Source organism: Xenopus tropicalis, chromosome 6 (assembly GCF_000004195.4).
Source record: "Xenopus tropicalis strain Nigerian chromosome 6, UCB_Xtro_10.0, whole genome shotgun sequence".
Classification (NCBI taxonomy): Eukaryota; Metazoa; Chordata; class Amphibia; order Anura; family Pipidae; genus Xenopus; species Xenopus tropicalis.
The window spans coordinates 131,123,237-131,145,821 of NC_030682.2; the positions used below are offsets into that span (position 1 = coordinate 131,123,237).

At 41.2% G+C, this 22,585-nt stretch overlaps 1 protein-coding gene across 1 annotated transcript in view; it reads right to left on the reverse strand.

The window, feature by feature from the left end:
• ncald (neurocalcin delta) overlaps window positions 1-22,585 on the reverse strand; it is a 59,202-nt gene that overhangs the window by 15,101 nt on the left and 21,516 nt on the right. The window contains 1 exon segment of the mRNA NM_001129941.1: window positions 940-1,336. Coding sequence (NP_001123413.1) covers window positions 940-1,317 — 378 coding nt within the window. The 5' untranslated portion in view covers window positions 1,318-1,336.

The window sequence follows — 22,585 nt, forward strand, 5'->3', positions numbered from 1 at the left end:
AATATAGGGAGTTAGCATGGCCCATGAAAACTAACAAGGTCCCCAAGATACGGCTGTCCTACCCAATAACCAGCACAGCTATGCAGGGATTGCTATAGGAAAAGAAAACTGCCTTGAGACAGTTATGCTATATCTAAATTAGTTGAAAAGAACACATGTAAAGAGTTGGCACACCTAAGGTGTGCCAACTCTATACATGTGTTCTTTTCAACTAATTTATATTTCCATTACACATTGAGCACCCTATATTTAAGTTGTAGTGCAAGGTTTTTTCTACTGTATATAAGTTATGCTATATCTAGCTATTGCACCTAGGTTATTTGCAGATGTCAGTTTATTTTCATTTGGCCTGATAGAGTGGTTTGTGTGCCTTCAACTTGAAAAAAAAATTAAATTTGTAGAGAGTTTTGGGAAGACTGAACCTGATGTGGATATTTTCAATACAACTTACTATGTAAATTAGTCAGTGATGATACCCAATAGCAGCAGGCCATGATTGGCAATCTGTGGGTTCAGGCAAATGCCAGAGGGGCTGCTGTAAGATGCCACAGACAGTCACTATTTATTGGGCTGATGGGGCCTCTGTGCTTAAATTGCCAGGGCCTATTTTGAAGCCCAGTCCAGACCTGAATAGAAGTATGTTTATAAGAACACCAAATGCCACCATACCCATAAAAACTAGAATGAATGAACATATGTTCTCCAGTATGCCCTTGTTATGCCCAGTTATCTCTAGCTGCAGGCAACAGATCAAAATTTTCATTAATACCAACCGATAATGATCCAGTATGGAACAACAGTGAATCCTAAGGCTGATATCGGCACAATGCACTGCGCATAAAACAAAAATATATAGAGCATATGAAATTGATAGAAATGCATTCACTGATGTGATGCAGTTGAATGAGCTCGGCCTATAGCAAAAAGAGGAAAACCTACCTGTACGATTTCCAGCATTTCTGCTTTGCTGATGTACCCATTTCCATCCAAGTCATACATACTAAATGCCCACTTCAACTTCTGCTCCAGTTTCCCCCTTGAAGTCACGCTCAGAGCAATAATAAATTCTCTAAAATCAATTGTCCCATCGCCGTTCGCATCAAATGTGCGGAATACATGTTCTGCAAACTTAGAAGCGTCCCCGTATGGAAAAAAATTCCCATATATTTTCTTAAACTCCTCCATGGTTAGGTGCCCGCTTGGACAGTCTCTCAAGAAACCCTTGTACCACTCCTGGATCTCGTGCTCGGTAAAGTCTGTGCTTTCTAGTAAGTCCTGCATGACTTCAGGGCGCAACTTGCTGTTCTGCTTCCCCATGCTGATGCAATATATTCACCTGAAAGGGAAAAAAAAAGCTTATCATTCAAGGATTCTCATCAGCTTATGTGGATTTACAAAGTATGGCATGCTAGTGGTGAAATTTTATAAATTTCTGAGCACTGTTGTCATTTAGTTTTCATGATATTATCAGTTTTACACTGCTCATATACATTATGAACAAAAGCACCCCCTGCTTTTTTGTCTGGCCAGCTAAAATTGAGGGTGGTCAGGTCCCAAACAAGCGGATCTTTCCCCCCAAAATGCCCACCTAAGGTGGGTGATATAGTTCTAATTAGAGAGACCATGTAGATGAATCTTTGATGCATGAATAGATCAGAGAGAGTGAGGTTAGGAGTGAGCTAGCATGCACTTTTGGTTTCATATACTGTCATACCATGACCTATTTTACCCAGGCTAGAAAAAAAAGCAGAAAACACAAATACCACAAAGATGAAACAAGGCAAATGTAGAAGGTAGCAGGGTAACAGGACCTTGTTTATAAAAAGGTTGTGACAACATTGTATAGCAACTGACAGCAACAATTACACAGAAATAGTATTTTATCTTTACGCAGTATCATGGTGCAACTCTGACCCACCAGGAAAGCCACGGTAACCAATCAGCAGTGAGTTCAGGTTGGTTTAATGCAATCACGTGGTTGCTAAAGGACACTGTGCTGGGTCATATTTGTTACCACTATACAAAATATCACAAGGTAAGACATCCAAAACTCTATACACTACCATTCATTCAGGACTAAATTAACTGTGGGGCACGGACTCTTACTACAAGCTCTTGGCTAGGCACCAGGCCTCTACCCTTGGGAGGATTAGTTTATTGCATGGCACCCCCACCCCACGAGCATCTCAAATTCCCAGCACACAATTGCTGTGAGGTTGCTTTTTTAAAGGTTACCAAGTCACAGTAAGAGAAGATGTTGGCGTTGAATGATCCCAGAAATTTGGGGCACTCGTTTGAAGTAAAACATTGTGACACTGCCTATATAATAAATACTGTTTATATACAACCTGCACATATCAGCATAAGCTTTCCCATAATTCCCCGAAGGCCTGGGGTAAGAGTTGTAATTCAACAACTGCTGAGAAGCCAGATGTTGCACATCCCTGATGTAGATCCCCAACTCGAACACTGTTTCACCCACTTGGACCTGCTACCTAACCAGACTTGCAACTGCCTTATCCACAACCAGATCCCCCTACTTGCTGGCAGCCATGAAACTGGAAGAGATGCCCACAAACCAGAAGTAAAATCATCACAAACGGAAGTGCCATCATGAGAAGGCAGGGGAAGTGAAAAGTATTAAAATGCAGAAATGTTGGTGGGTATGTTGAATGCTTTGGAAAGGCTGAACGCAGACGTGAGTTCATTCGTAACTACTGTATAACTAACAGATGCGTAAAATGCGATGTGATGGGTATGTATCTGAAAGGCTCCCAGTATACAACTCTCACTACTGGAGAACCCTTCTGGTTCCTAAATAATACATGTGTCTGGCTCCTATTCTATTTATACATAGGCCCCAGCACTAGGTCTGTAAGCTACAAGGGAGCTGCACTGTTTATGACCCAGGGCCATGCTTGCCGCCTGTAAGAAATACAACTTGCTCTTATGTTAAAGAGCCTGTTATAGCAAATGCACTCCCACTGCCATATATCATACACTCAAACTGTCACTGGAACCGCAGCCAGCAAAGAAAAAGATAGTTTCCCACAGACAGCTGCACAGTATTAAAGACAATAGCATAAATCATCTGTTCTATCAGCTTATGGAAACTTTTACATACATCTCCGGATGCCACAACAGATGGGAGATCGATGTAGTTTTAAGTCCTGCATTTTCAATATAAAAGGGTTCTGCATGTGTCTTATGCTCGACATGTGTTCCAGCAATGTCTGAACTGGCGCCTTTAACCTATATATCCCTCATCTATATATCTCACTATCTTCATATATATTATATACATACTAATCTATGAGCTCTGTACATCTCTACGGCCTATCTATGATCTAGCTGTCTATCAAAGATATATGTGGTTTGGAAAAGGAAAAAGAAAAAAAAAAAAGGCTGTTCAGCAAATAGAATATGAAGGTTAATAAAAAAAAACAATTTCCATGGACCAATCAAAACAAGCAATCTTATATTTTATTTCTGCAAGGCCATCTTTAGCTGTGGAGGGCCCTGACCAAATTCCAATTACAGGTATAGGACCCATTATCCAGAATGCTTGGGACCAAGGGTATTCCAGATAAGGGGTCTTTCCATAATTTGGATCTCAATACCATAAGTGTACTAAAAAATCAATAAAACATTAATTAAACCCAATAGGATTGTTTTGCATCCAATAAGGATTATTTATATCTTAGTTGGGATCAATTACAAGGTACTGTTTTATTACTAAAGAGAAAAAGGAAATCAGTTTTAAAATTCTGTACCATTTGATTAAAGTGGAGTCTAATTCGGAGCTTCCTGGATAATGGGTTTCCGGATAAGGGATCCCATACCTGTATTTATATTAAGTAGGACTGTCTAATCCACGGCACGTCAGGTGTGGCAGTTTTTGGAAATAGATTGATGCTAGGAGTTGTACTAGGAAAAGACCCACTGCACAGGTAGGGGTTAACCTTCAAGTTACTGACACTCTCCATATAATTAATACTGTTTATATACAACATGTACATATGAGGATTAGCTGTCTCAGCGTGCCCTGTATGTTATCAAACAACATGATTTATTTTGTAAATGTATGCCTTCCACCTTAGCATGTCTTCCTGCAGTCACATCCTGATAGCGCTACCATTATTCTTTAGGCAGGCTGCAGGCTACACACACAATACATACACTATACACAATTACTGTTACACTAACATATTCCCCAGCATGTACAGTAGAAGGCTGTATATCTGAAACATACAGATTACCTACAAACATTAAAACAAAAACACGAGCAACCTAAAATATACCCTACATTGTAAAATATGGGCACCTAATAGCAAACAGGTAACAAAAAACATTTTTTTGCCTAATGGAAGAAAATATAATTCTATGCAGCTTTTATATATCCACTTATTATGGTTTCTCAGTCATTTGAAGTTCATAAATGGCAATTATTTTTGAAGTAGGATTTCTTTATCCCATTTTGTTCTATGGATCTGGGATCTGACTCATGAAACAATGTAACAGAAGTCAGATTTCATCCAGGTCTGTTAATTAGGCGGATTCTGTCACATATAGATACGGATTTCAGTGGCAATTACTTTTACATATGACTTTAAAATCACTACAAATCTTTAGCTAATGAATAATGGAAAGTTGCTTAGATTTACATTTGCTTTAAATTAGGCGAAATTTCAGTGATATAACCTCACTGTGGAGCGTTTTGTGTTGCACACCCGATGTGTCAATAAATGGATTAACAATGCATTACCCAGAGCCTCTGGACCTTTCTCCATTATTGGAAGCAGAGTAAAACAAATGGGATCCCTTGCAGGGGAAATCAGCAGGATCTCCTGGTAACAAGGCTTTATTGCTCTCTGCTCCTCATCATGATATTTAATTGCCCTCCCGTAACTGCAACACAATAGTCACAGCATTATGCCCTCTGAAATCACATATATAGTTTCTATGCTGCACTCTTTAGGTGCCATTGCTACTTATGTGAAAACACTGGCAGACAAATTTTTAAGCAATCACCTTACCCTAAAGTTAGCCAAAAAGCTATTGGTCTGTGAAGCTATTATTATTAAGATTTATTTATAAAGCACCAACATATCCCGCAGCGCTGTACAATAAGTGGGTTTCATACATTGGACATACAGAGTAACATATAAAGCAATCAATAACTGATACAAGAGGTGAAGAGGGCCCTGCCCAAAAGAGCTTACAATCTACAAGGAGAAAGGGTTGAGACACAAGGTGTGGGAAGCTACAATTCTATTGTTTCTGTTTATTCCTTTTTATGCAAGTCTTCTTCTATTCATCTTCCATTTCCATCTCTCATTCAAACCACTGGCGGGTTGCTAGGTAAATTACACCCAGTGACCAAAAAGCTGCTAAAATTCCAAACTACAAAACCGCTGAACAAAAATGCGAAATCATTCGAAAATCTTGAAAAATAAAAAAAGAAGATCAGTTGCAAATTGTCTCATAACATCACTCTCATTATATATATATATATATATATATATATATATATATATATATATATATATATATATATATATATATATATGTAAGTTAATTTAAAGGTGAACTATTATTTGTTTCTATGGTTGACAGCTCGGGACTAAAATGTCACCAGGTCAGATGTGGCATTGACGTCATCAGTAGAACCTGACCCAAAAAACAGTCATCCCGCAGCATGAAAAATAGTGGGGGTTGTGGTCAGTATTGAAGAACCAAGCTGTAACCCTCAGGGGAGGAGACCCCTTTAACCCTTATATAACATCATCATCAATCACTTTGCCTTTTATATCATTAGAAAACATTTCCAATTCATGGTATTATCAATCACTGACTTTTCTATGCTCATTATATATATATATATATATATATATATATATTCCATTTTTATGGAATACTGTATAAGCTAGTGTGTAAGGATGCACCGAATCCAAGTGCTTGACTGAACCGAATCCTTAAAATGTGACTTTTGGTCACGTGAACACAGAAGTAAAAAAAATTTATACACACGCTTATATTGAAACTGGACTCAGTTTGTTATTCTGCTTGGAGCTGCAGAGTGCCATTGAGCCCTATGGGAGACTTTCCTTGGGCCGGGTTGGAGCTGCAGAGTGCCATTGAGCCCTATGGGAGACTTTCCTTGGGCCAGGTTGGAGCTGCAGAGTGCCATTGAGCCCTATGGGAGACTTTCCTTGGGCCAGGTTGGAGCTGCAGAGTGCCATTGAGCCCTATGGGAGACTTTGCTTGGGCCAGGTTGGAGCTGCAGAGTGCCATTGAGCCCTATGGGAGACTTTCCTTGGGCCGGGTTGGAGCTGCAGAGTGCCATTGAGCCCTATGGGAGACTTTCCTTGGGCCGGGTTGGAGCTGCAGAGTGCCATTGAGCCCTATGGGAGACTTTCCTTGGGCCAGGTTGGAGCTGCAGGGTGCCATTGAGCCCTATGGGAGACTTTCCTTGGGCCAGGTTGGAGCTGCAGAGTGCCATTGAGCCCTATGGGAGACTTTCCTTGGGCCAGGTTGGAGCTACAGAGTGCCATTGAGCCCTATGGGAGACTTTCCTTGGGCCGGGTTGGAGCTGCAGAGTGCCATTGAGCCCTATGGGAGACTTTCCTTGGGCCGGGTTGGAGCTGCAGAGTGCCATTGAGCCCTATGGGAGACTTTCCTTGAGCCAGGTTGGAGCTGCAGAGTGCCATTGAGCCCTATGGGAGATTTCCAAAATCACGCACAGAAGGTTCAAAGTCAGAAAGGTTTACGACAGTTCGGATAGAAAAATTACGTAACATTTGGATCGTACCACAATATTTCCGTATAAGCATGAGGCGACTTTTCTCAAAATGAACGCATCATCAAATTTTCATATTTAATGCGAATTTTCACAAATTGTACTCGTAGTTTGGACTTTAATGAAACGGCCTCTAAAAGTAAATATAAAGGTGAACAACCCCTTTAATAAAATAAAGAGATGGGGATGTTTTTATTATTATAAACGAGCTGGAAATGAGCACGCTTGAAGGACCACTGGATTGACTGCAATCGTTGTGTAGATCATTGCACATTACTGAGGAACCAACAAGATTTCCTTGGGGATTAATCTACCCTCCACTTCTCATAGTGACTAATAATAATCATTAAGCAATAAATGTTTGCAAGCACACGGCAGTGACATTACATGGGGACGGGGCGCATTCCCAGGCTGTACATAAATACATGGTATTAGCCGACTCACAGCACACTGGTGTTAGGCTGACAGCAGGAATGTTGGCACCGAGTCCTAACCTCTTTTATTATTCACTTTGCAGAGACAAGCGGACAATGCAAAGACAAGGGGGGTAGTACTTTTAGACAGAGTATTGTATTTCTTTTGGAGGGGGGATTGGCTTCTACATAAAACAAAAAAATCCATTCGATTTTGTACAAATATGTTTGGTGCACGGCTGGGTACTCATCCAGCTTCAAGGCTGTAGGCATAATGATACTGCAGTGTGATGGGTGCTAGGACACCTTGAATGAAGATGTTACTTGGGTCAAGAAAGAATTCCCTCAACTGGCCTGATTGAAGGGATGGCTTGCTTTGCTCTGTTAACTAACTTCATTGATATCTGTTCTGGAGTGTTGACTTCCTATGCAAGAAGTATGTTAGCCAAATATGTCCTTAACCAGACTACAGGCTTTTTTTCTTTTAATGGTGTGGTAGAACCCTAAGGGCCAAGGCAATGATCCCCATCCAAAGGCTCATGAGCAAAATGTTGTCACATGCTGATGTTGCTCCCAGTGGCCTCAAAATAGGTGCCCAATTCTACATTCCTGGCTTGGAGGCAAGTTTTGGAAGCCCAGAGACACAGCAGCTTTACTCCAAGCAGAGCCTCCTGCAGACTCACAGTGCACACTGGGCTACCAAATAGCCAATCACAGCCCTTATTTGGCACCCCCAAAGAACTTTTTTGATGATGTGATGATGTGCGGCTCACAAGTGTATATATGGTTTTTTCCCTGAGGAAGAGCACAGTTAGTGCTCGAAACGTTGGATCTCTTTGCTTAAATAAACTTACTATATTTTTGCCAAGTCCTGGTGAGTGCAGCTACCATTTTCTAGAAACATTGTCTAAGCAGCTTTTTGTAAGAAACATGGCTGACATGCATGTATGTGGCGCAAAGTAGACCATGGCATTTCAATCTTTCACAGGCCTGCAAAAGCCCAATATTAAAGCAGTGGTCTGTGGTAGCCTACAGCAGCCCTCCTGGACCTTCTCCCAAGAGCCAGACCTAAAATGTCCCAAATTTGAATTACTGTATATACTCGAGAATAAGCCTAGTTTTTCAGCACCCAAAATGTGCTCAAAAAGTCACCCTCGGCTTATACTCGAGTCGGGTGCCATGGGTCCCTCTAGACTAGCACCCTCTCTCCTTTGTGTGCAAATTAGGCCCCCGCAACCAGACCCTCCAGTGCCTGTTGTTTTTGTTGACCCTCTTCTCCACTTACACTTACTTTGAAATAAATATTTAAAAACATATACCCCCCCTCAATTAATGTAATTTTATTGGTATTTATTTGATTACTGAAACTTAGCAGTAGCGGCTGCATTTCCCACCCTAGGCTTATACTCGAGTCAATACGTTTTTCCAGTTTTCTTAGGTAAAATTAGGTACCTCGGCTTAAATTCGGATCGGCTTATACTCGAGTATATACGGTATTTTATGTTGGCAAGTATGCAGATAATACATGATCTCATAACAGGCAGACCGAGTCAGCATTTGACAAAGTGGAAGTTTATCCTATAAGAACACTAAACAAGCGGTACTCTGGTTTCTGTCATGCTCCAAAAACATACAATTACATTAACTGGCTTCTGACAAAATTGTCCACAGTGTCACAGGGAAACTCAATGGTAGGGCAGGGACTGATGTATAACCTCTGCAAAGAGCTGTGGAATATGGTGGCGCCATATAAACACAGGATAATAACAAAGTCTCATCTTGGTATTCACTAAGGCACCCTCTTATAAATGTCATCCTACAGATAGGAAAGTTCCATTCAGACACAAAGCCCCTATATATTTTTTGGAAACTACAAATAAACCCTGCTTAGAGGAGAGTGCAGTTTTAGTGCATCCTAGCAAGCAAATCTGTATAGCTGTTCATTGTATTTGAATGATTTTCCCCTTTGCCTTACAATCCTGTGGAAGCACGGCTGCAAGGCATCATTTAACAGCTAATTATTCCTAAATTAGAAAAACAGCGCTTTTACATCAGTCGTTCCCCCCTCCCCCCCACATCCTGCACTTTCTTTGTCCTCTCGCTCTTTTGGCTCAAATGTGTGCCTGTGCCTATCATTATGGAAAAATAAAAGAGTACTGCAAGCTTTCACATTAACAGCCTCCAAGTCAACTTCCCAGGGCAAAGAATTTCAGCGGAGCACTGCTTATGTGCACGCCAGCACTGACATAATCTCGGTACAACAGCAGAACTGTATGTCGGCCGCACACCCAGAGACTTAGGGTGAAAACACACAGAGCTACTTAGTAGCAGCTACTTGTCACGGCTACTAAATGCCAGAAAATACCATAGACAATACTGAGAATTGCCTCTGGTAAAACACACGTAGAGACAATTATCAGTAAATGATCAACATTATCTTTTTCTGTGGCCATGACAAGTAGCTGCTACTAGTAGCTCCGTCAGTCTTCACCTTAGAGCAATGGCACATTGGATTACTGCCAGCTCACCAGCAGGTGGCAAAACACAGGAAATTGCCCTCCATTCCAGTGGTGTAACTATATGTGGCCCAACCCCTAAGTTTAGCCAAGAGCACACTGAGCATGTGTAGTGTCACAGACACTCAAATCATGGCCTAACAAGATCCAAGATGGGGGCCACAGAGTGCACTCTACGTCTTGAAAAAACAATTCTCTATACTCCTGAAATGTAACAGAGCTGAAACAGAATTGACATTACATTGAGTCAAAGAGCCAGAGAAGAGAAATAGATGAACGAATACTGATTTCCATTGCAATTACACCTACAAATAACTTCAAAACAACCTAAAATGTTTAATGTGTATTGGACAGTTGAACGGAATTACATTTTCTTTCATTATACAAAAACCGCATTGGATGGCCATTCCCTATAAAGCGATTTTAAGGGAAAATACAGCAAAGAGATTACTTTCATTTTTTTTTTAACTCAGCAAAAATTCAAATATGGCTTTTTTATATAATAACGTGAGCAGGAGCTGTCATACTGTTTCTGCATGAGGGAACATTTACCGTAGACTCAGACACAACAGTTCCCTTAATAGGTGTCTGTCACTTATTTTTTTTTTCCCCATCTGTATAATCTTGGAGGGTATTTGAAGCATCTCCTTTATAATGAATAGAGATAAATCGGAATGGTGCTGGATAAACTCTCAGCTGTATAAATATTCAAGTAGGATGAGTCACTGAGTGAGAGCACGGAACGATGTTCCAGCTGAAATGTATAATGAATACTTGCACTTGGGGGCAAAGCATACGATTTAGCACACTGCACCCCCCTTTCAGTAGCTGGAAGCAGGACTTGCACAGATAAGCCTCTTCCTTTGCTTGCCTCTCTCCCCAAAACACAAGAACAGCCTTAATTAGCGACATATGACAGATTTAGGATAAAAATGTGAATACAAAAGATTAACATCCCTCCTGGTTAGTTCTGACTCCTGCTCACCATGTTTTAAATGCCTACTGTGTGGAGGTGCAGCAGTTGCCAATAATAGTGGCTGGTTCCATGAAGCCTGTCATGGGTCTAAGGGAAGCCTGTAAAACCGAGCTGATTCATAAGGAGAAACGCCAGCAGCTTCACATGCAGATCAGGGAGCCATAGCCATGGTGTGCAAGGGATTTTAAAGGAGCTCAGATAAGGGTTTATGGGGTAGCCTCTCCAATGGCATAGGGAGCACAGCAGCACCGGCAGTATATTGAGCCTTAGGCAGTGATCCCCAACCAGTGGCTCGGGGACAACATGTTGCTCACCAACCCATTGGATGTTGCTCTCACTGCCCCCAAACCAGGGAGTTATTTTTGAATTCCTGACTTGGGGGCAAGTTTTGGTTGAATAAAAACAAGATTTCCTACCAAATAAAGCCCCTGTAAGCTGATAGTGTGCATAGAGGCTGCCTAATAGCCAATCTTAGTCCTTATTTGGCACCTCCATGATCATTTATGATGCTTGTGTTGCTCTCCAAGTCTTTGACTGTGGCTCACTAGTAAGAAAGGTTGGGAACCCCTGCTCTTAGTATAACAACACTCAGGATAATAACTGTGTGCTCAAGTATAACTGATAAGATGGTGAGGTCCAAGCACTTGGCCTTCCAGTTGGCCAAGAAGAAGCTTCTGCCATTTGCTGCATGTTGAACTCTGACTCAGACTTTCATTCTAGAGATGCTGATTGTACAATGGTCATTCCAGGCCCCACAGGGGCTCTATGCAAGACCATCTCTTTCCTGGGGTTCTCTTGTACAGCACCTTAGCAGATGTTGGAGCTATATAAATGAAATATAACTATATATTATTACACATATAACATTAAATTGACCTACTGTATGAATTGCTAGCCTGTGGCACTCCAGCTGTTGCAGAACTAGAACACCCAGATTTCTCCAACATCCAGTACCATTGCAATACTTTGTACTAAACAGAGTTGCGCTACAAAGGAACAGAGAGTATACAGGTATAGGTTCAGTTATCCGGAAACCCATTATCCGGAAAGTTTTGAATTTTGGGAGGGCGATCTTCCATAGACTCCATTATAAGTATCTATGGTAATTCTAATATTTAAAAATGATTTCCTTTTTCTCTGCAGTAATAAAACAGTACCTTGTACTTAATGCCAATATACAATTACAGTAATACTTATTGGAGGCAGAACAGTCCTACTGGGTTTTTTTTAATGTTTAAATGATTTCTTAGTAAATTTGAGGTATGGATCTCCAAATTACAGAAAGATCCCTTATCCAAAAAAACCCAGGTCTTGAGCATTCTAGATAACAGGCCCTACACCTGTATATGAAGGATAATCACAAGGATATTAATGAGCACCATCCTCTGATAAACGGCTTGCATTTTGGCTTGATTAGCTGACACTGAGCGCTAGATTCTATTTATCCCAACACATTACAGTGAGGCTGCATAAGAATAATCCTGCATCTGCACAGCAATTAACCCTTGATTATTTAAGTGGATGATTCTGGGAATGTCTTGTTTCTGTTCAAATAAACTGATGAATAAATTAGTTAGAGAATGTGTATATTTTAGAATTTGACAGATCGCCTGTTTGAGAAAACATACAGAGTTGTCCCTACTATGGAGGCAGCCATTTATTTACTGCCTTGCTTGGCGGACACGCCCATGATGACTAACACCTTCACAGAAGCTTGAAAGCATAAAACAAGGGAAATTTTATCCGACATTGCAGGTCTCTATATAAATATACCACATAAATGACCCATATTTAAAACACTGTATGGGTACATACACAGGTGATGTGTATTAGTGATGTGCGGGTCGATAAAACCTTCACCCACATCCGACCCTATTCCGCCCACTCCCCACCCTAACCCTACCCGACCCGGCTTCTCCCCTCTATTGATAGACCTGTGCCTGCCCTGCCATGATATCATAAAAGCGGTGGTGCACCTATAAATACAGAAGTCAGAAGAGGTAGCAGGCAGTATAAGGTTGTGGACGGGGAGGGCGAGTGGAAGAGCTCAAATCTAACCCGTCTGCAACCTGCAAGTGATGCGCCAAGGTCGGCCCGAACCTGCCCAACCCGCAGGTCCCACAGGTATTGGGCCCGCACATCACTAATATGTATGTAAATGGTACTTGTGCAGTTACCCACAGTATCCAATCAGCGATTAGGTTTGAACAAATACTACAAGCTGGAATATAAAGGCAAGAACTTCTGTTCATAAATCAACCCATTGTGTCATACAAATTGTAATCGTAATTTTCGTGTCATAAATTCTGGTAATATGAATGATTGGATAATCCCATATGCCATTTCAAGCACTATAGTCTCTTCCTCTGGCTCTGTGAGGCACTGTGCCCACACACAAACATGCATGATGTCCTTCATTCCCACACAACTTCCTGTTTCAGTTAGAACCTCCATATTTTCCTGTCAGGTGATCAGTGAACAACACAGAACATGACAAATTGGTGGCTCAAAGGAAAAAATGTAAATGGCCAAAATCAATTTATATGTATATGCCAATTTGATCAAGCGGATATAAATGATCTGTTGGTCACTGTAGCCCCATGAAGTCTACATTTTTAGGTTTGTTTTTTTCCTAAGGGCCTGAACCACCTGCCACAGTCTCTCTGCAGTCAGGCATTCTCTCTCCCCATCCCTATGTTCTCAATAAATTCGATCTGCCCAGTTCCGGGACATCATCTGTTTGGATGAGTAACATGGTGCACAGCTGTCCTACAATGTCCATCTAAGGGGGCTATTACCTGGTATTGGCAAACGCTGACAGACTGAATTCTGCTGAAAGAGTTGAATGTCGGAAGGCAATTGGCGCCAACTATGAGGAGCAAGTTGCAAATGTGGTAATGAGGGAACCATCTGAGCTCCGGTCACAGAATCTAGAATTCGACACTACTGAAAAAGCATGACGATAAAATTTGAAATATGATATGAATAATTCTATTTTGGATGACATGGTCAATGGTATCTATGAAACATATATGGGCACAACAGACGCTCCCTGTTGAGGGATTCTGGGAGTTCTAGTACAGCAGATGAAGGGCCAGCATCATCCCTTCTGCAAAAATAATATATGCTTCTTGCCTGCAACAAACTGCAGGACTACAGACACCCCAGTCAGTCACCAGGTGACAGGCTGATAGTTGCTAGGATACCTGTACCATCCCCGGGTATGGCAGCCACTTCAGAAATAGCAGACCATCAGCCACTGTCACAATGCACCGTGCACAAAAGGGAGAACACAAGTAAAGGGAATATCTCTGTTCTGCAAGTCATTTTTTTTTTTTTAATGATTAAATTATAAAACCATGGCAACCCAAGCTCCATGTCTTCTATTTCTTTCTGACATTTACGGTGGGTAATGATCTGCCATAACCACTACACAGATTCTTGTAACATATGTAAGAATTTCAGATGCTCAATTGCAAAAAAAAAAAAAAAATCAGAATAACACCATTTTTCCTCGATAATACAACTGCTACAGATTTCCTCCATGTAAAGATAGAAAAAATGTGGCCAGGAGCATTACTGAGGTCAAAAATATCAAATAAACAGGGTCCCCACCTATAATTACCAGCGACCACTGTCCCATTCACAACAGATTGTAGATTGGGATGGTGCTTTGTTGGCAGCTGATTATAATGCTCAAAAACAACAGAAAGGTCCCTTCACTCTGGTCAATTCACAAAAAATAATAATAATCACAAGGTTTTTGGTACAGTTAAAGGTCAAATCACCACATTAAAAAGTATCAAGCATTTATTAATCCAATTTTTAAAAATCCCTGAATCCTTCATGAATTACATACAAACATATAACTATATTAAAATTGATTTGTGAACGGTCGCCACCAACACCCCCTGCATGAATAAAGGTGAAAGGATCTATATAACTGTTAGAGTCCTGTTCTATAGATGGTTAACATGGTCATGGCAAGTTGGTGCCACTTATGATTCATTCCACTTGTAAAGCAGAGTATATGTTAAAAGTACCATAAGGGAAGGAGCTGCAACCTGTGAAATGTTATTGCTTTATCTGGAGCCTGTGTTCTTAAGCTTAGGAGTCACAATGTCCATCTACGCCACTCACCAATCTTTCTGCAATTAGAGTTCCATGCAGGTGGTGTAACGCGGCCACCACACAGACCAATGCACTCCATTCTCGAAGCCACATGGATCAATTCATGCGCTTCCACATCGATTCAAACCTCCTTTAAAACCATCCTACATCACTTTCCCATTAATGTCGCATACATATGGGAGACAGGCTTTCCGCAATTCGGAGCTTTCTGGATAACGGGTTTCCGGATAAGGGGTCCGATACCTGTACCTATAATATCCAAAGCCTCATATTGACCTCAAATGGGTGAAAAGTGTAAATAATGATTCACTTACAAAAAGTGTATCACATTGTAATAAATTATTTTAGTAACAAGTTAAGTCATTTCAAACATCAGAAACAACATACACATTAATAATGCACACCAGTATTCCCACATGTTAAACTCTACACCATTATGGCATACTTTCAACGTCCAATAAGAGGCTTGAATGACAATTCCTCATTTATTCCCCCGGGGGACAGAGTACCTATAAACTGTAAATCCATCATGTTTCAACCTTTAACAACAGTTTATCGAAATCTCCCCCACCACATTTTGGGCGAAAACACTTTCTGTAATCCCCAACATCTGAGATTTTTAATATTTCCCTGGTCACAGGAATCAAAATGTCTATCCACATTACATTTCTCAGTAAAATATCGCCATGGTGCTACAGAGGTCAATATATCTCTAGGCTTTATGAGGCGTTTTTCTTTAATTAAATATAGCTGGTACAGTCACAAGCATACACTAACTCTGTGCAGCAGATCCCTACTGATGGGACCATTATTTTTTAGGCTCCAGCAGAATTACCGGCTGGTAGATGAAGCATTTTGGACTTAATATAGGAAAGCAGGATGACTCAGTACAATTTAGCCTGACAGTGGTTATGACCCACTTGACCATTATTTAATGCCCCTAGCATCCACACACTGACAGCCGCTGCCTAATATGCTCAGTATTACTCAAATAATCCAATTGAACTATTCCAGAGAGCAGCACAACACGTTAATGTAATATCCAAGGCTGATATTAGATAAGGCTGACACAAGCCCCACTGATTACAAAGTACATTAAGCTTTTAGGTTACTCGAACTAATTTCATTCTTTTTCTCAGTAAAACGTTACATTCAGGGTGACGCTGGGTGGGAAATGCAATCACCAGATTTAAGCTGCGAGGCTTCTAAGGGATTGATTTCATTACTCGTGCAGCTAATGGCTTTGTTTTACGCCATTCCTCTTTTAATCCCACCTTCATAATGGTTTACAGTATATCAGAGGCCAGGAACAAAAAAAAAATAAAATAATTATAGACGAAGGAACATGATAAATGAGCCGAATCATCAAAGTTGTTGTGGTTTTTGAAAGTTTGTTGAGATTTCCGTGCTGGCGCTGAGAATCTGTTATATGGGAAGGCGCATTAGAAAGACAGCTGCTTACGCTGAGCTGCAATTAGCCGCGCAATAACAGTTTGTCATTAATTTAGATGCATAAAAGCAATTCTAATTGCTTGTTTGTTGTGCCGTGGCAAACAGCACAATATTGCACTCATTTTTATAAACACAATTCACTGTAATCAAATTCATAGCAATCTGGGTGCTGTGAGCCCCATTTCCCAGCATTCCCTCAGCTGCAGTTCACAGTAGCACAAAGGCCACAAGCTTCCTGATGAGGCAACGCGGTGCAGCCAGACTCCTTGGGCAGCTGCAGGGGTCTGTGAAAGTGTGACACACACACTAAAAACATGGGTCTTTTGTAAGACTGTTCTCCAATCTCATCCTAACAGTTTTCTATGGGTATAAAACAGCAATATCAGTCCTATTCCTGTCATGGCTATGCCACATAAAAAGCCTCACATGTAAATCCAGAGGGAACAAGTCCTGGGGAACCGAGAGGGTGCACAACTGCATCTCTTAGGACCCATCCACAGTGGGCTTGCTCTCATGTGATTTGTCAAAGGTGTTAAAGGGGACCTATCACCCTAAGACATCAATTCAAATTCTTATTGTGTTTGTCAAGTAGAATAAACTTCACTTACACTATATAAGTAACATAAATCTTGTTTCCTTCAGTCTTGGAATTTACAGTCACAGCAAGCAGGCCGGCGCCATTTTGTGGACATTGTTATTAAGGCAAGCTTTGTATCACCCCAAAATCTTGGTTTATTAACTGAATATTTTTTATTTATTTACTCAAGACCCATGAGTGCAGAACTTTTTTTGCTTATTTTTTATTTTTCTTGCACCCGGGCAGCTGTTTTCTACATTGTTTGGTGTGCGCCTCGGAGTTGTGGAGATATATATATATAATAATGTACCCACTACAGAGACTACAAAGGCTGTTATGAGTCACTTAGGAGTTTGATGGAGAGCCTTAATGGCCAACTCTAAGAGCAAATTTAAGTGGCGTTCTCTTCATGGCAGCCTGTAAGCATTTACATGCACATTAGACTGCGCCCGACTCAGTCCCCATATAAAGGATGAGACTCTTATTTGGCTCTTACTGTATATACATTCACCTGAACCCAACCTCACTCATGCAAAAGCCTTTAGTTTCTAAATTTCATAAACTATTTGAAATAACTAAGCACTGGATACGTTCAAGAGTAGAAAAAAACGACACAGTCTCAAACTCAGTAATGCGTTTTTACTGGACTCACAAGGAAAGGATCATTATATTTTTATAATCCTATTTATGCCTTAGTCCAGCGTCAGCCAGTGCCGTGCGTGTCTCCAAGTGCTGCCAGCTTGTATAAACTCATAAGCCTCTGACTGCTCTATTTTCGCTTGATGTGCTAATCTATCCCATTCTAATTAAACAGCTCCTACTGTGTCCTGGACAAACGAATAGCAAGGGCCAAGGCCAGTACAGGCTGGGGCCCCAAACACGAGTAACAAATACCTTGTATTAGTTATTATGCAATGTAATTGTAACTTTGAATCTGCTATTCCAGGTTACAGGTTAAACTCAGGTTATGCCAGTTGCAGAGGTACATACCCGTAGTGGCATACAGAGAGGCAAGGATTACTGCCGGCCGCTGCTATTATGTCAGTAATTGATGAAAAAGCCCCATGTGCCAGACTGGGACACATAAAATGTGCAATATAGTAGAACAGCCTACTAACAACACAAACACTTGCTGCCAGGGTTAGTTCCCTTGCAATAATGAATCACATTTATACTGAAGTACAGTGATTGGCAATTTTACAGCAGGCACAAAACATGATAAAAACAAGTGCTGACTCAAGCCTCGGCAGTATGGCTTCTTCCATGGACTTGTGGTACAGCAGCATGGCCTCTTCCATGGAGTCATGGTACAGCAGCATGGCCTCTTCCATGGTGTCATGGTACAGCAGAATGATCTCTTTCACAGACTCATGGTACAGCAGTATAATCTCTTCCATGGACCTGTGGTACAGCAGCATGAACCTTTCGACACTTTACTAGAAGGCTGCCCAGGGCAAAATTATCAGACTAGATTTAGTCTAGCACTATTCCCAGAGAGAGACGGGCTGAGTCGGAGATGGATTTTCAGGTTTCACTGAAGGTCAGACATGCTCAGAAATGATGCATGGTACCTTGTGGGTGGGTTGGTGGGGGTCTGATCTAACTGACCGCAAAATGAGTCAGACTGCACCCTCCTTTCCTTGTGGTGACTTCCCCGCCATAGGGTAGTGTATAAGGCACTGTGACTTATCAAACACGTTTTTTGCTGGGCAGATTGGTCGCTGCAACTCTTTAATAAGTCGTTGCAACTAATCACTGCATGTGTCTTCGCCCTTAGTGCACTGCAAGTTGGAGTGATATCCAACCCCCTCAGCAGTCGATCAGCAGAACAATGGGAAGGGAGCAAGATAGCAGCTCCCAGTAGGTATCAAAATAGCACTCAATAGTAAGAAATCCAAGTCCGGCTTGGGACTCCTCCAGTTACATGGGAGTAGGTGAAACAATAGGTTGGCTGAAAGCAGTTCTAATGTGTAGCGATGGCTCCTTCTGAAAGCTCAGACTCAGGCACAACGCACTGAGATGGCGCCTACACACCAATATTACAGCTAAAAATATACATTTGTATATTGAATAAAATTTTGAATGGCAGAGTTTATTATTTTAAATGCTTTATTAGAAAATACCTTGTAAAAACGCTGTATTTGAAATGACTCAACGTTTTTTACAGAATAGATTTTTTACTTAAAAAATGTTAGTCTTATTTTATCAAGGGTCTGAACTGATAAGAATGTGACCAAATTATGTGTAAACTGCAAAAGCTATGACCAAGTCAGCTACATGCAAAGCTGCTAAAGATGGAGGTTTCACACCACGAGCCCAGGACCCTCCCACAGAACCAAAATGAAGGATACCCTGTAAAACAAAAAAATTGGGAAATTGCACCTGTAAGTATACAGGGTGAGGAACTCAAAGGTGACTTCTAATAACATTATTAATGTATGTACGAGGCATGCTATTCATTCTAAAAAATAAGTAGAAGCTTACTCTCGTCCTGCAAAACTCTGATTCTCACCACTGTATGGCCTTTATTATTACTCCTGCTTTGACAGTTCATATGTTTAAAAGTGGCCATACACAAAGCAATTATGATCGGTCACCTCGTCGATCCGCCATACATGCACTGAATATCGTATGAAACGAGGTTTCATAAGATTATAGCGGCGCGTGTATGGCCAGCTTAAAGCTCATGTCGGTGCTCCTCTCACTGCCTTATGCACTTGCTTTTTGTTGGCGCTTATATGTGAGTGCCTAAGTGAGTGTTCCTGTCAGCACTCACTCTCACTCCAGTCTCAGTGCTGCCATAAGTGGTCCTGTCACCACTGCGTTTAGCACACTCAGGACAGAGCAGTGGCAGGAGAAAGTTGCAGTCTTAGGGATGTAAACTGCACACTACAGCAGATGATAAATCTGGCGCATGATGCTGAGGGAAGTTTATATGGGTGCAATGGTGTCCTGATTACCGCTGCCACAGCAATGAGTAAGATTAGAGATGCACTGCCTCTTTCTTTTAACCAGCTCTCACTAGCTTGCATGCTCTGAAGGCCACTCAAGTTATTCCAGGGGATGTCCACTCCTTCTACATGTGCCAAACACATTTACTGCTACACAGTGTGAGAAGCAAATCTAAGAGCACCAAGAGCTAGAGCTCAGGGCACAACTTGCAAACTGGATCAGAGCAAAGTGCAAAAACAGGGAGCTTTGCACTTTCATTTTGCACTTTGTACCTATTCCTATTTTTTTTTTTGTAGTATGTGCTTAATAAAAAGGCTTACTATCTTTTTGGTGCATTATTAGAGAATGGAGAATGTTACAAATAACCTGGCATTACTGGCGGGTAAGCCAGACAAACATGAAGCTGGCATTGTTTTTATTAGGGCTAAATAGAAGCACAGCCAATCTGCCAATGCAACTGTCCCAAGAGTATTGTTTATCCTACTAAAATAGCTATTAGAGTTAAAAGAGAAGGAGAGGTACATTTATTGGGGGTGCATAAATGTTAGGCTCCCCTCAGTGATTGCAATCGCTTACCTTATGGCTGGGGTAGCTGCAATGGCCCGGGGTAGCTGCCAAAGAGCGATCCTCTTCCTTTTCTCGTCTATCTTCGGAATCCCAGGTGAAAAAGACGGCTTTTTTGTTAAAAGTTCAGCTTTTCACTCTACTGCACGTGCACAAGTGGCACGAAAACAGAAGAAGGAAGAGGATCGCTCTCTCACAGTTACCCCGGGCTGGTGTGGTTTTCTCCTAACAGGAGCCTCAGCCCGGGGTAAGCGATTACACTCACTGGGGGGAGCCTAACATCTTGGCACCCCAGTAAATGTACCTTTCCTTCTCCTTTACCTAATATCCAATGTCTTAAAGGCATTTAACATACAGTACCTGTGTTTGCTCACAGCTTGCCAATGATATGTCAATACAAAATGACATAATGGATAGTTTTAAGGTTAAAGGGGATCCCCACACAAAAAAACAGCTGTGGCACCACATTGTTGTCAAAATCGGAGAAAAGACAGGAATAAGCAAACACTGCTTGTGACAGCAAATACATTTACAAATAACAGTAAAACAAAAATACTGTACATAAGGTAAAGTGTAAAAATGTTATAGAATTACATTTTCCTTCTTTTAAAAAAAAAAAAAAAAAATTGGCAATAAACAGGCACAAAAAGACTGCCTTAAAGTTTAAGGAGGATTGAGCCTAAGGAAGACTTATATTTAGTAAGGGCATGTGCCATTCACGGCAGCGATTCCAAAAATACATAGGGCGGGAGAGAAATTCTATTAAAAAGGGATGTGATAGAACGAATGCTAGGGAGACATCAGGAAGGCAACGTGCTGATAAAAAACCCCAGGGGAGGATCACAGATGGACAGATCTGGAGTAGATTATAAAAGCAACTGTGATTGTGTGACCTCCTAAGGGAAGAATGCAGAATGACGAACAAATTCATAAAAATAGAGCAACAGGCAGATTGTGGGATATTAACTGTGATACATCAAAAGTACAAAATAATACTATCATGGAATGAGGGCTGCAAACTTAAACTGCCCCTTAGGGTGAAGGACACATGGAGCTCCTAGTAGCAGCTACTTGTTGTGGCTAGTAAAACAGACTGCTGATCCTTTACTGATAATTGTCTCTACATGCATTTTATCAGAGGCAATTCTCAGTATTGTCTATGGCAGGGGATTTTCTGGAGTTTAGTAGCCATGAAAAATTAGCTGCTACTAGTTGCTCCGTGTGTCTTCACCCTTACAGAACACAACTACAACTGCTTTGGGCTGAATAGTGTACTTACGCACACAGACATACCTGATTTCACAGTCTGAAAGAAGTGATACTCTGAAGAACCATTCCCGAACATGCCTTGGACAATGTAACGCAGTCCTGTGCTCACCTTGTTCCATTGTGAAGTGATGGATTCTGGAACTTGAAGTCACTCTTGCTTTTCATAGTGGGTGGTGCACAGATTCTCTGGAAAGCAGAGGGACTTCAACCTTCCGAATTCATCAAGGGATTGCATTACACTGTGAGCCTAAGGGAAGGGAAGATCCCAGACAGAATATCATAGCTTCCTTTCAGATTGTAGGCACCAGCCTGGGGTACAAGGTAAGCGATTAAAGTCACGTGGGGGTGCCTAACATTTTGGCACCCCCAAGTGACTTAGACTTTCCTTTTCCTTTAAGTTCCTGGCAGATCGCCATGGTCTGCAGATAAAGTAACTGCAAGAAACATTTGAACTGCTCACGACTGATCTGCAATTGACAAATCAGAACAAGGATTGAAAAGATATAAAATATTTAACTCAACAGTAGAACTGTCGATTAAAAGCAAATATGAACAAATACCCCATTCTGGGCATATGTCGCGTGCATAAGTGAGCAAGCAAGGACATATGGCTTTACTCACCACGGATTACACTGCCAGATTGCTCTAACCACGTCACTACATTATTCTTTGATAATTCTTGCATCTTGCCATCAATCAGTATATTTTTCTCTCCCCAGTTCAATTTTCTGGTATTATTGTTCCATAAATTCTGAAGGATTTAGCACTTAAGAACACTCGCTGCCACTCTCTGGCCGCACACTTGCATTATAGGCAATCACTTCAAATTCAATAAACCTCAATCACGTCCCTGCCATGATTCTCCAGACCCTTCAAGCTGAGCTGGAAATGGAAAGGAAATTGCCTCTAGGAGCCTCAGACACATGATTGGAGAGG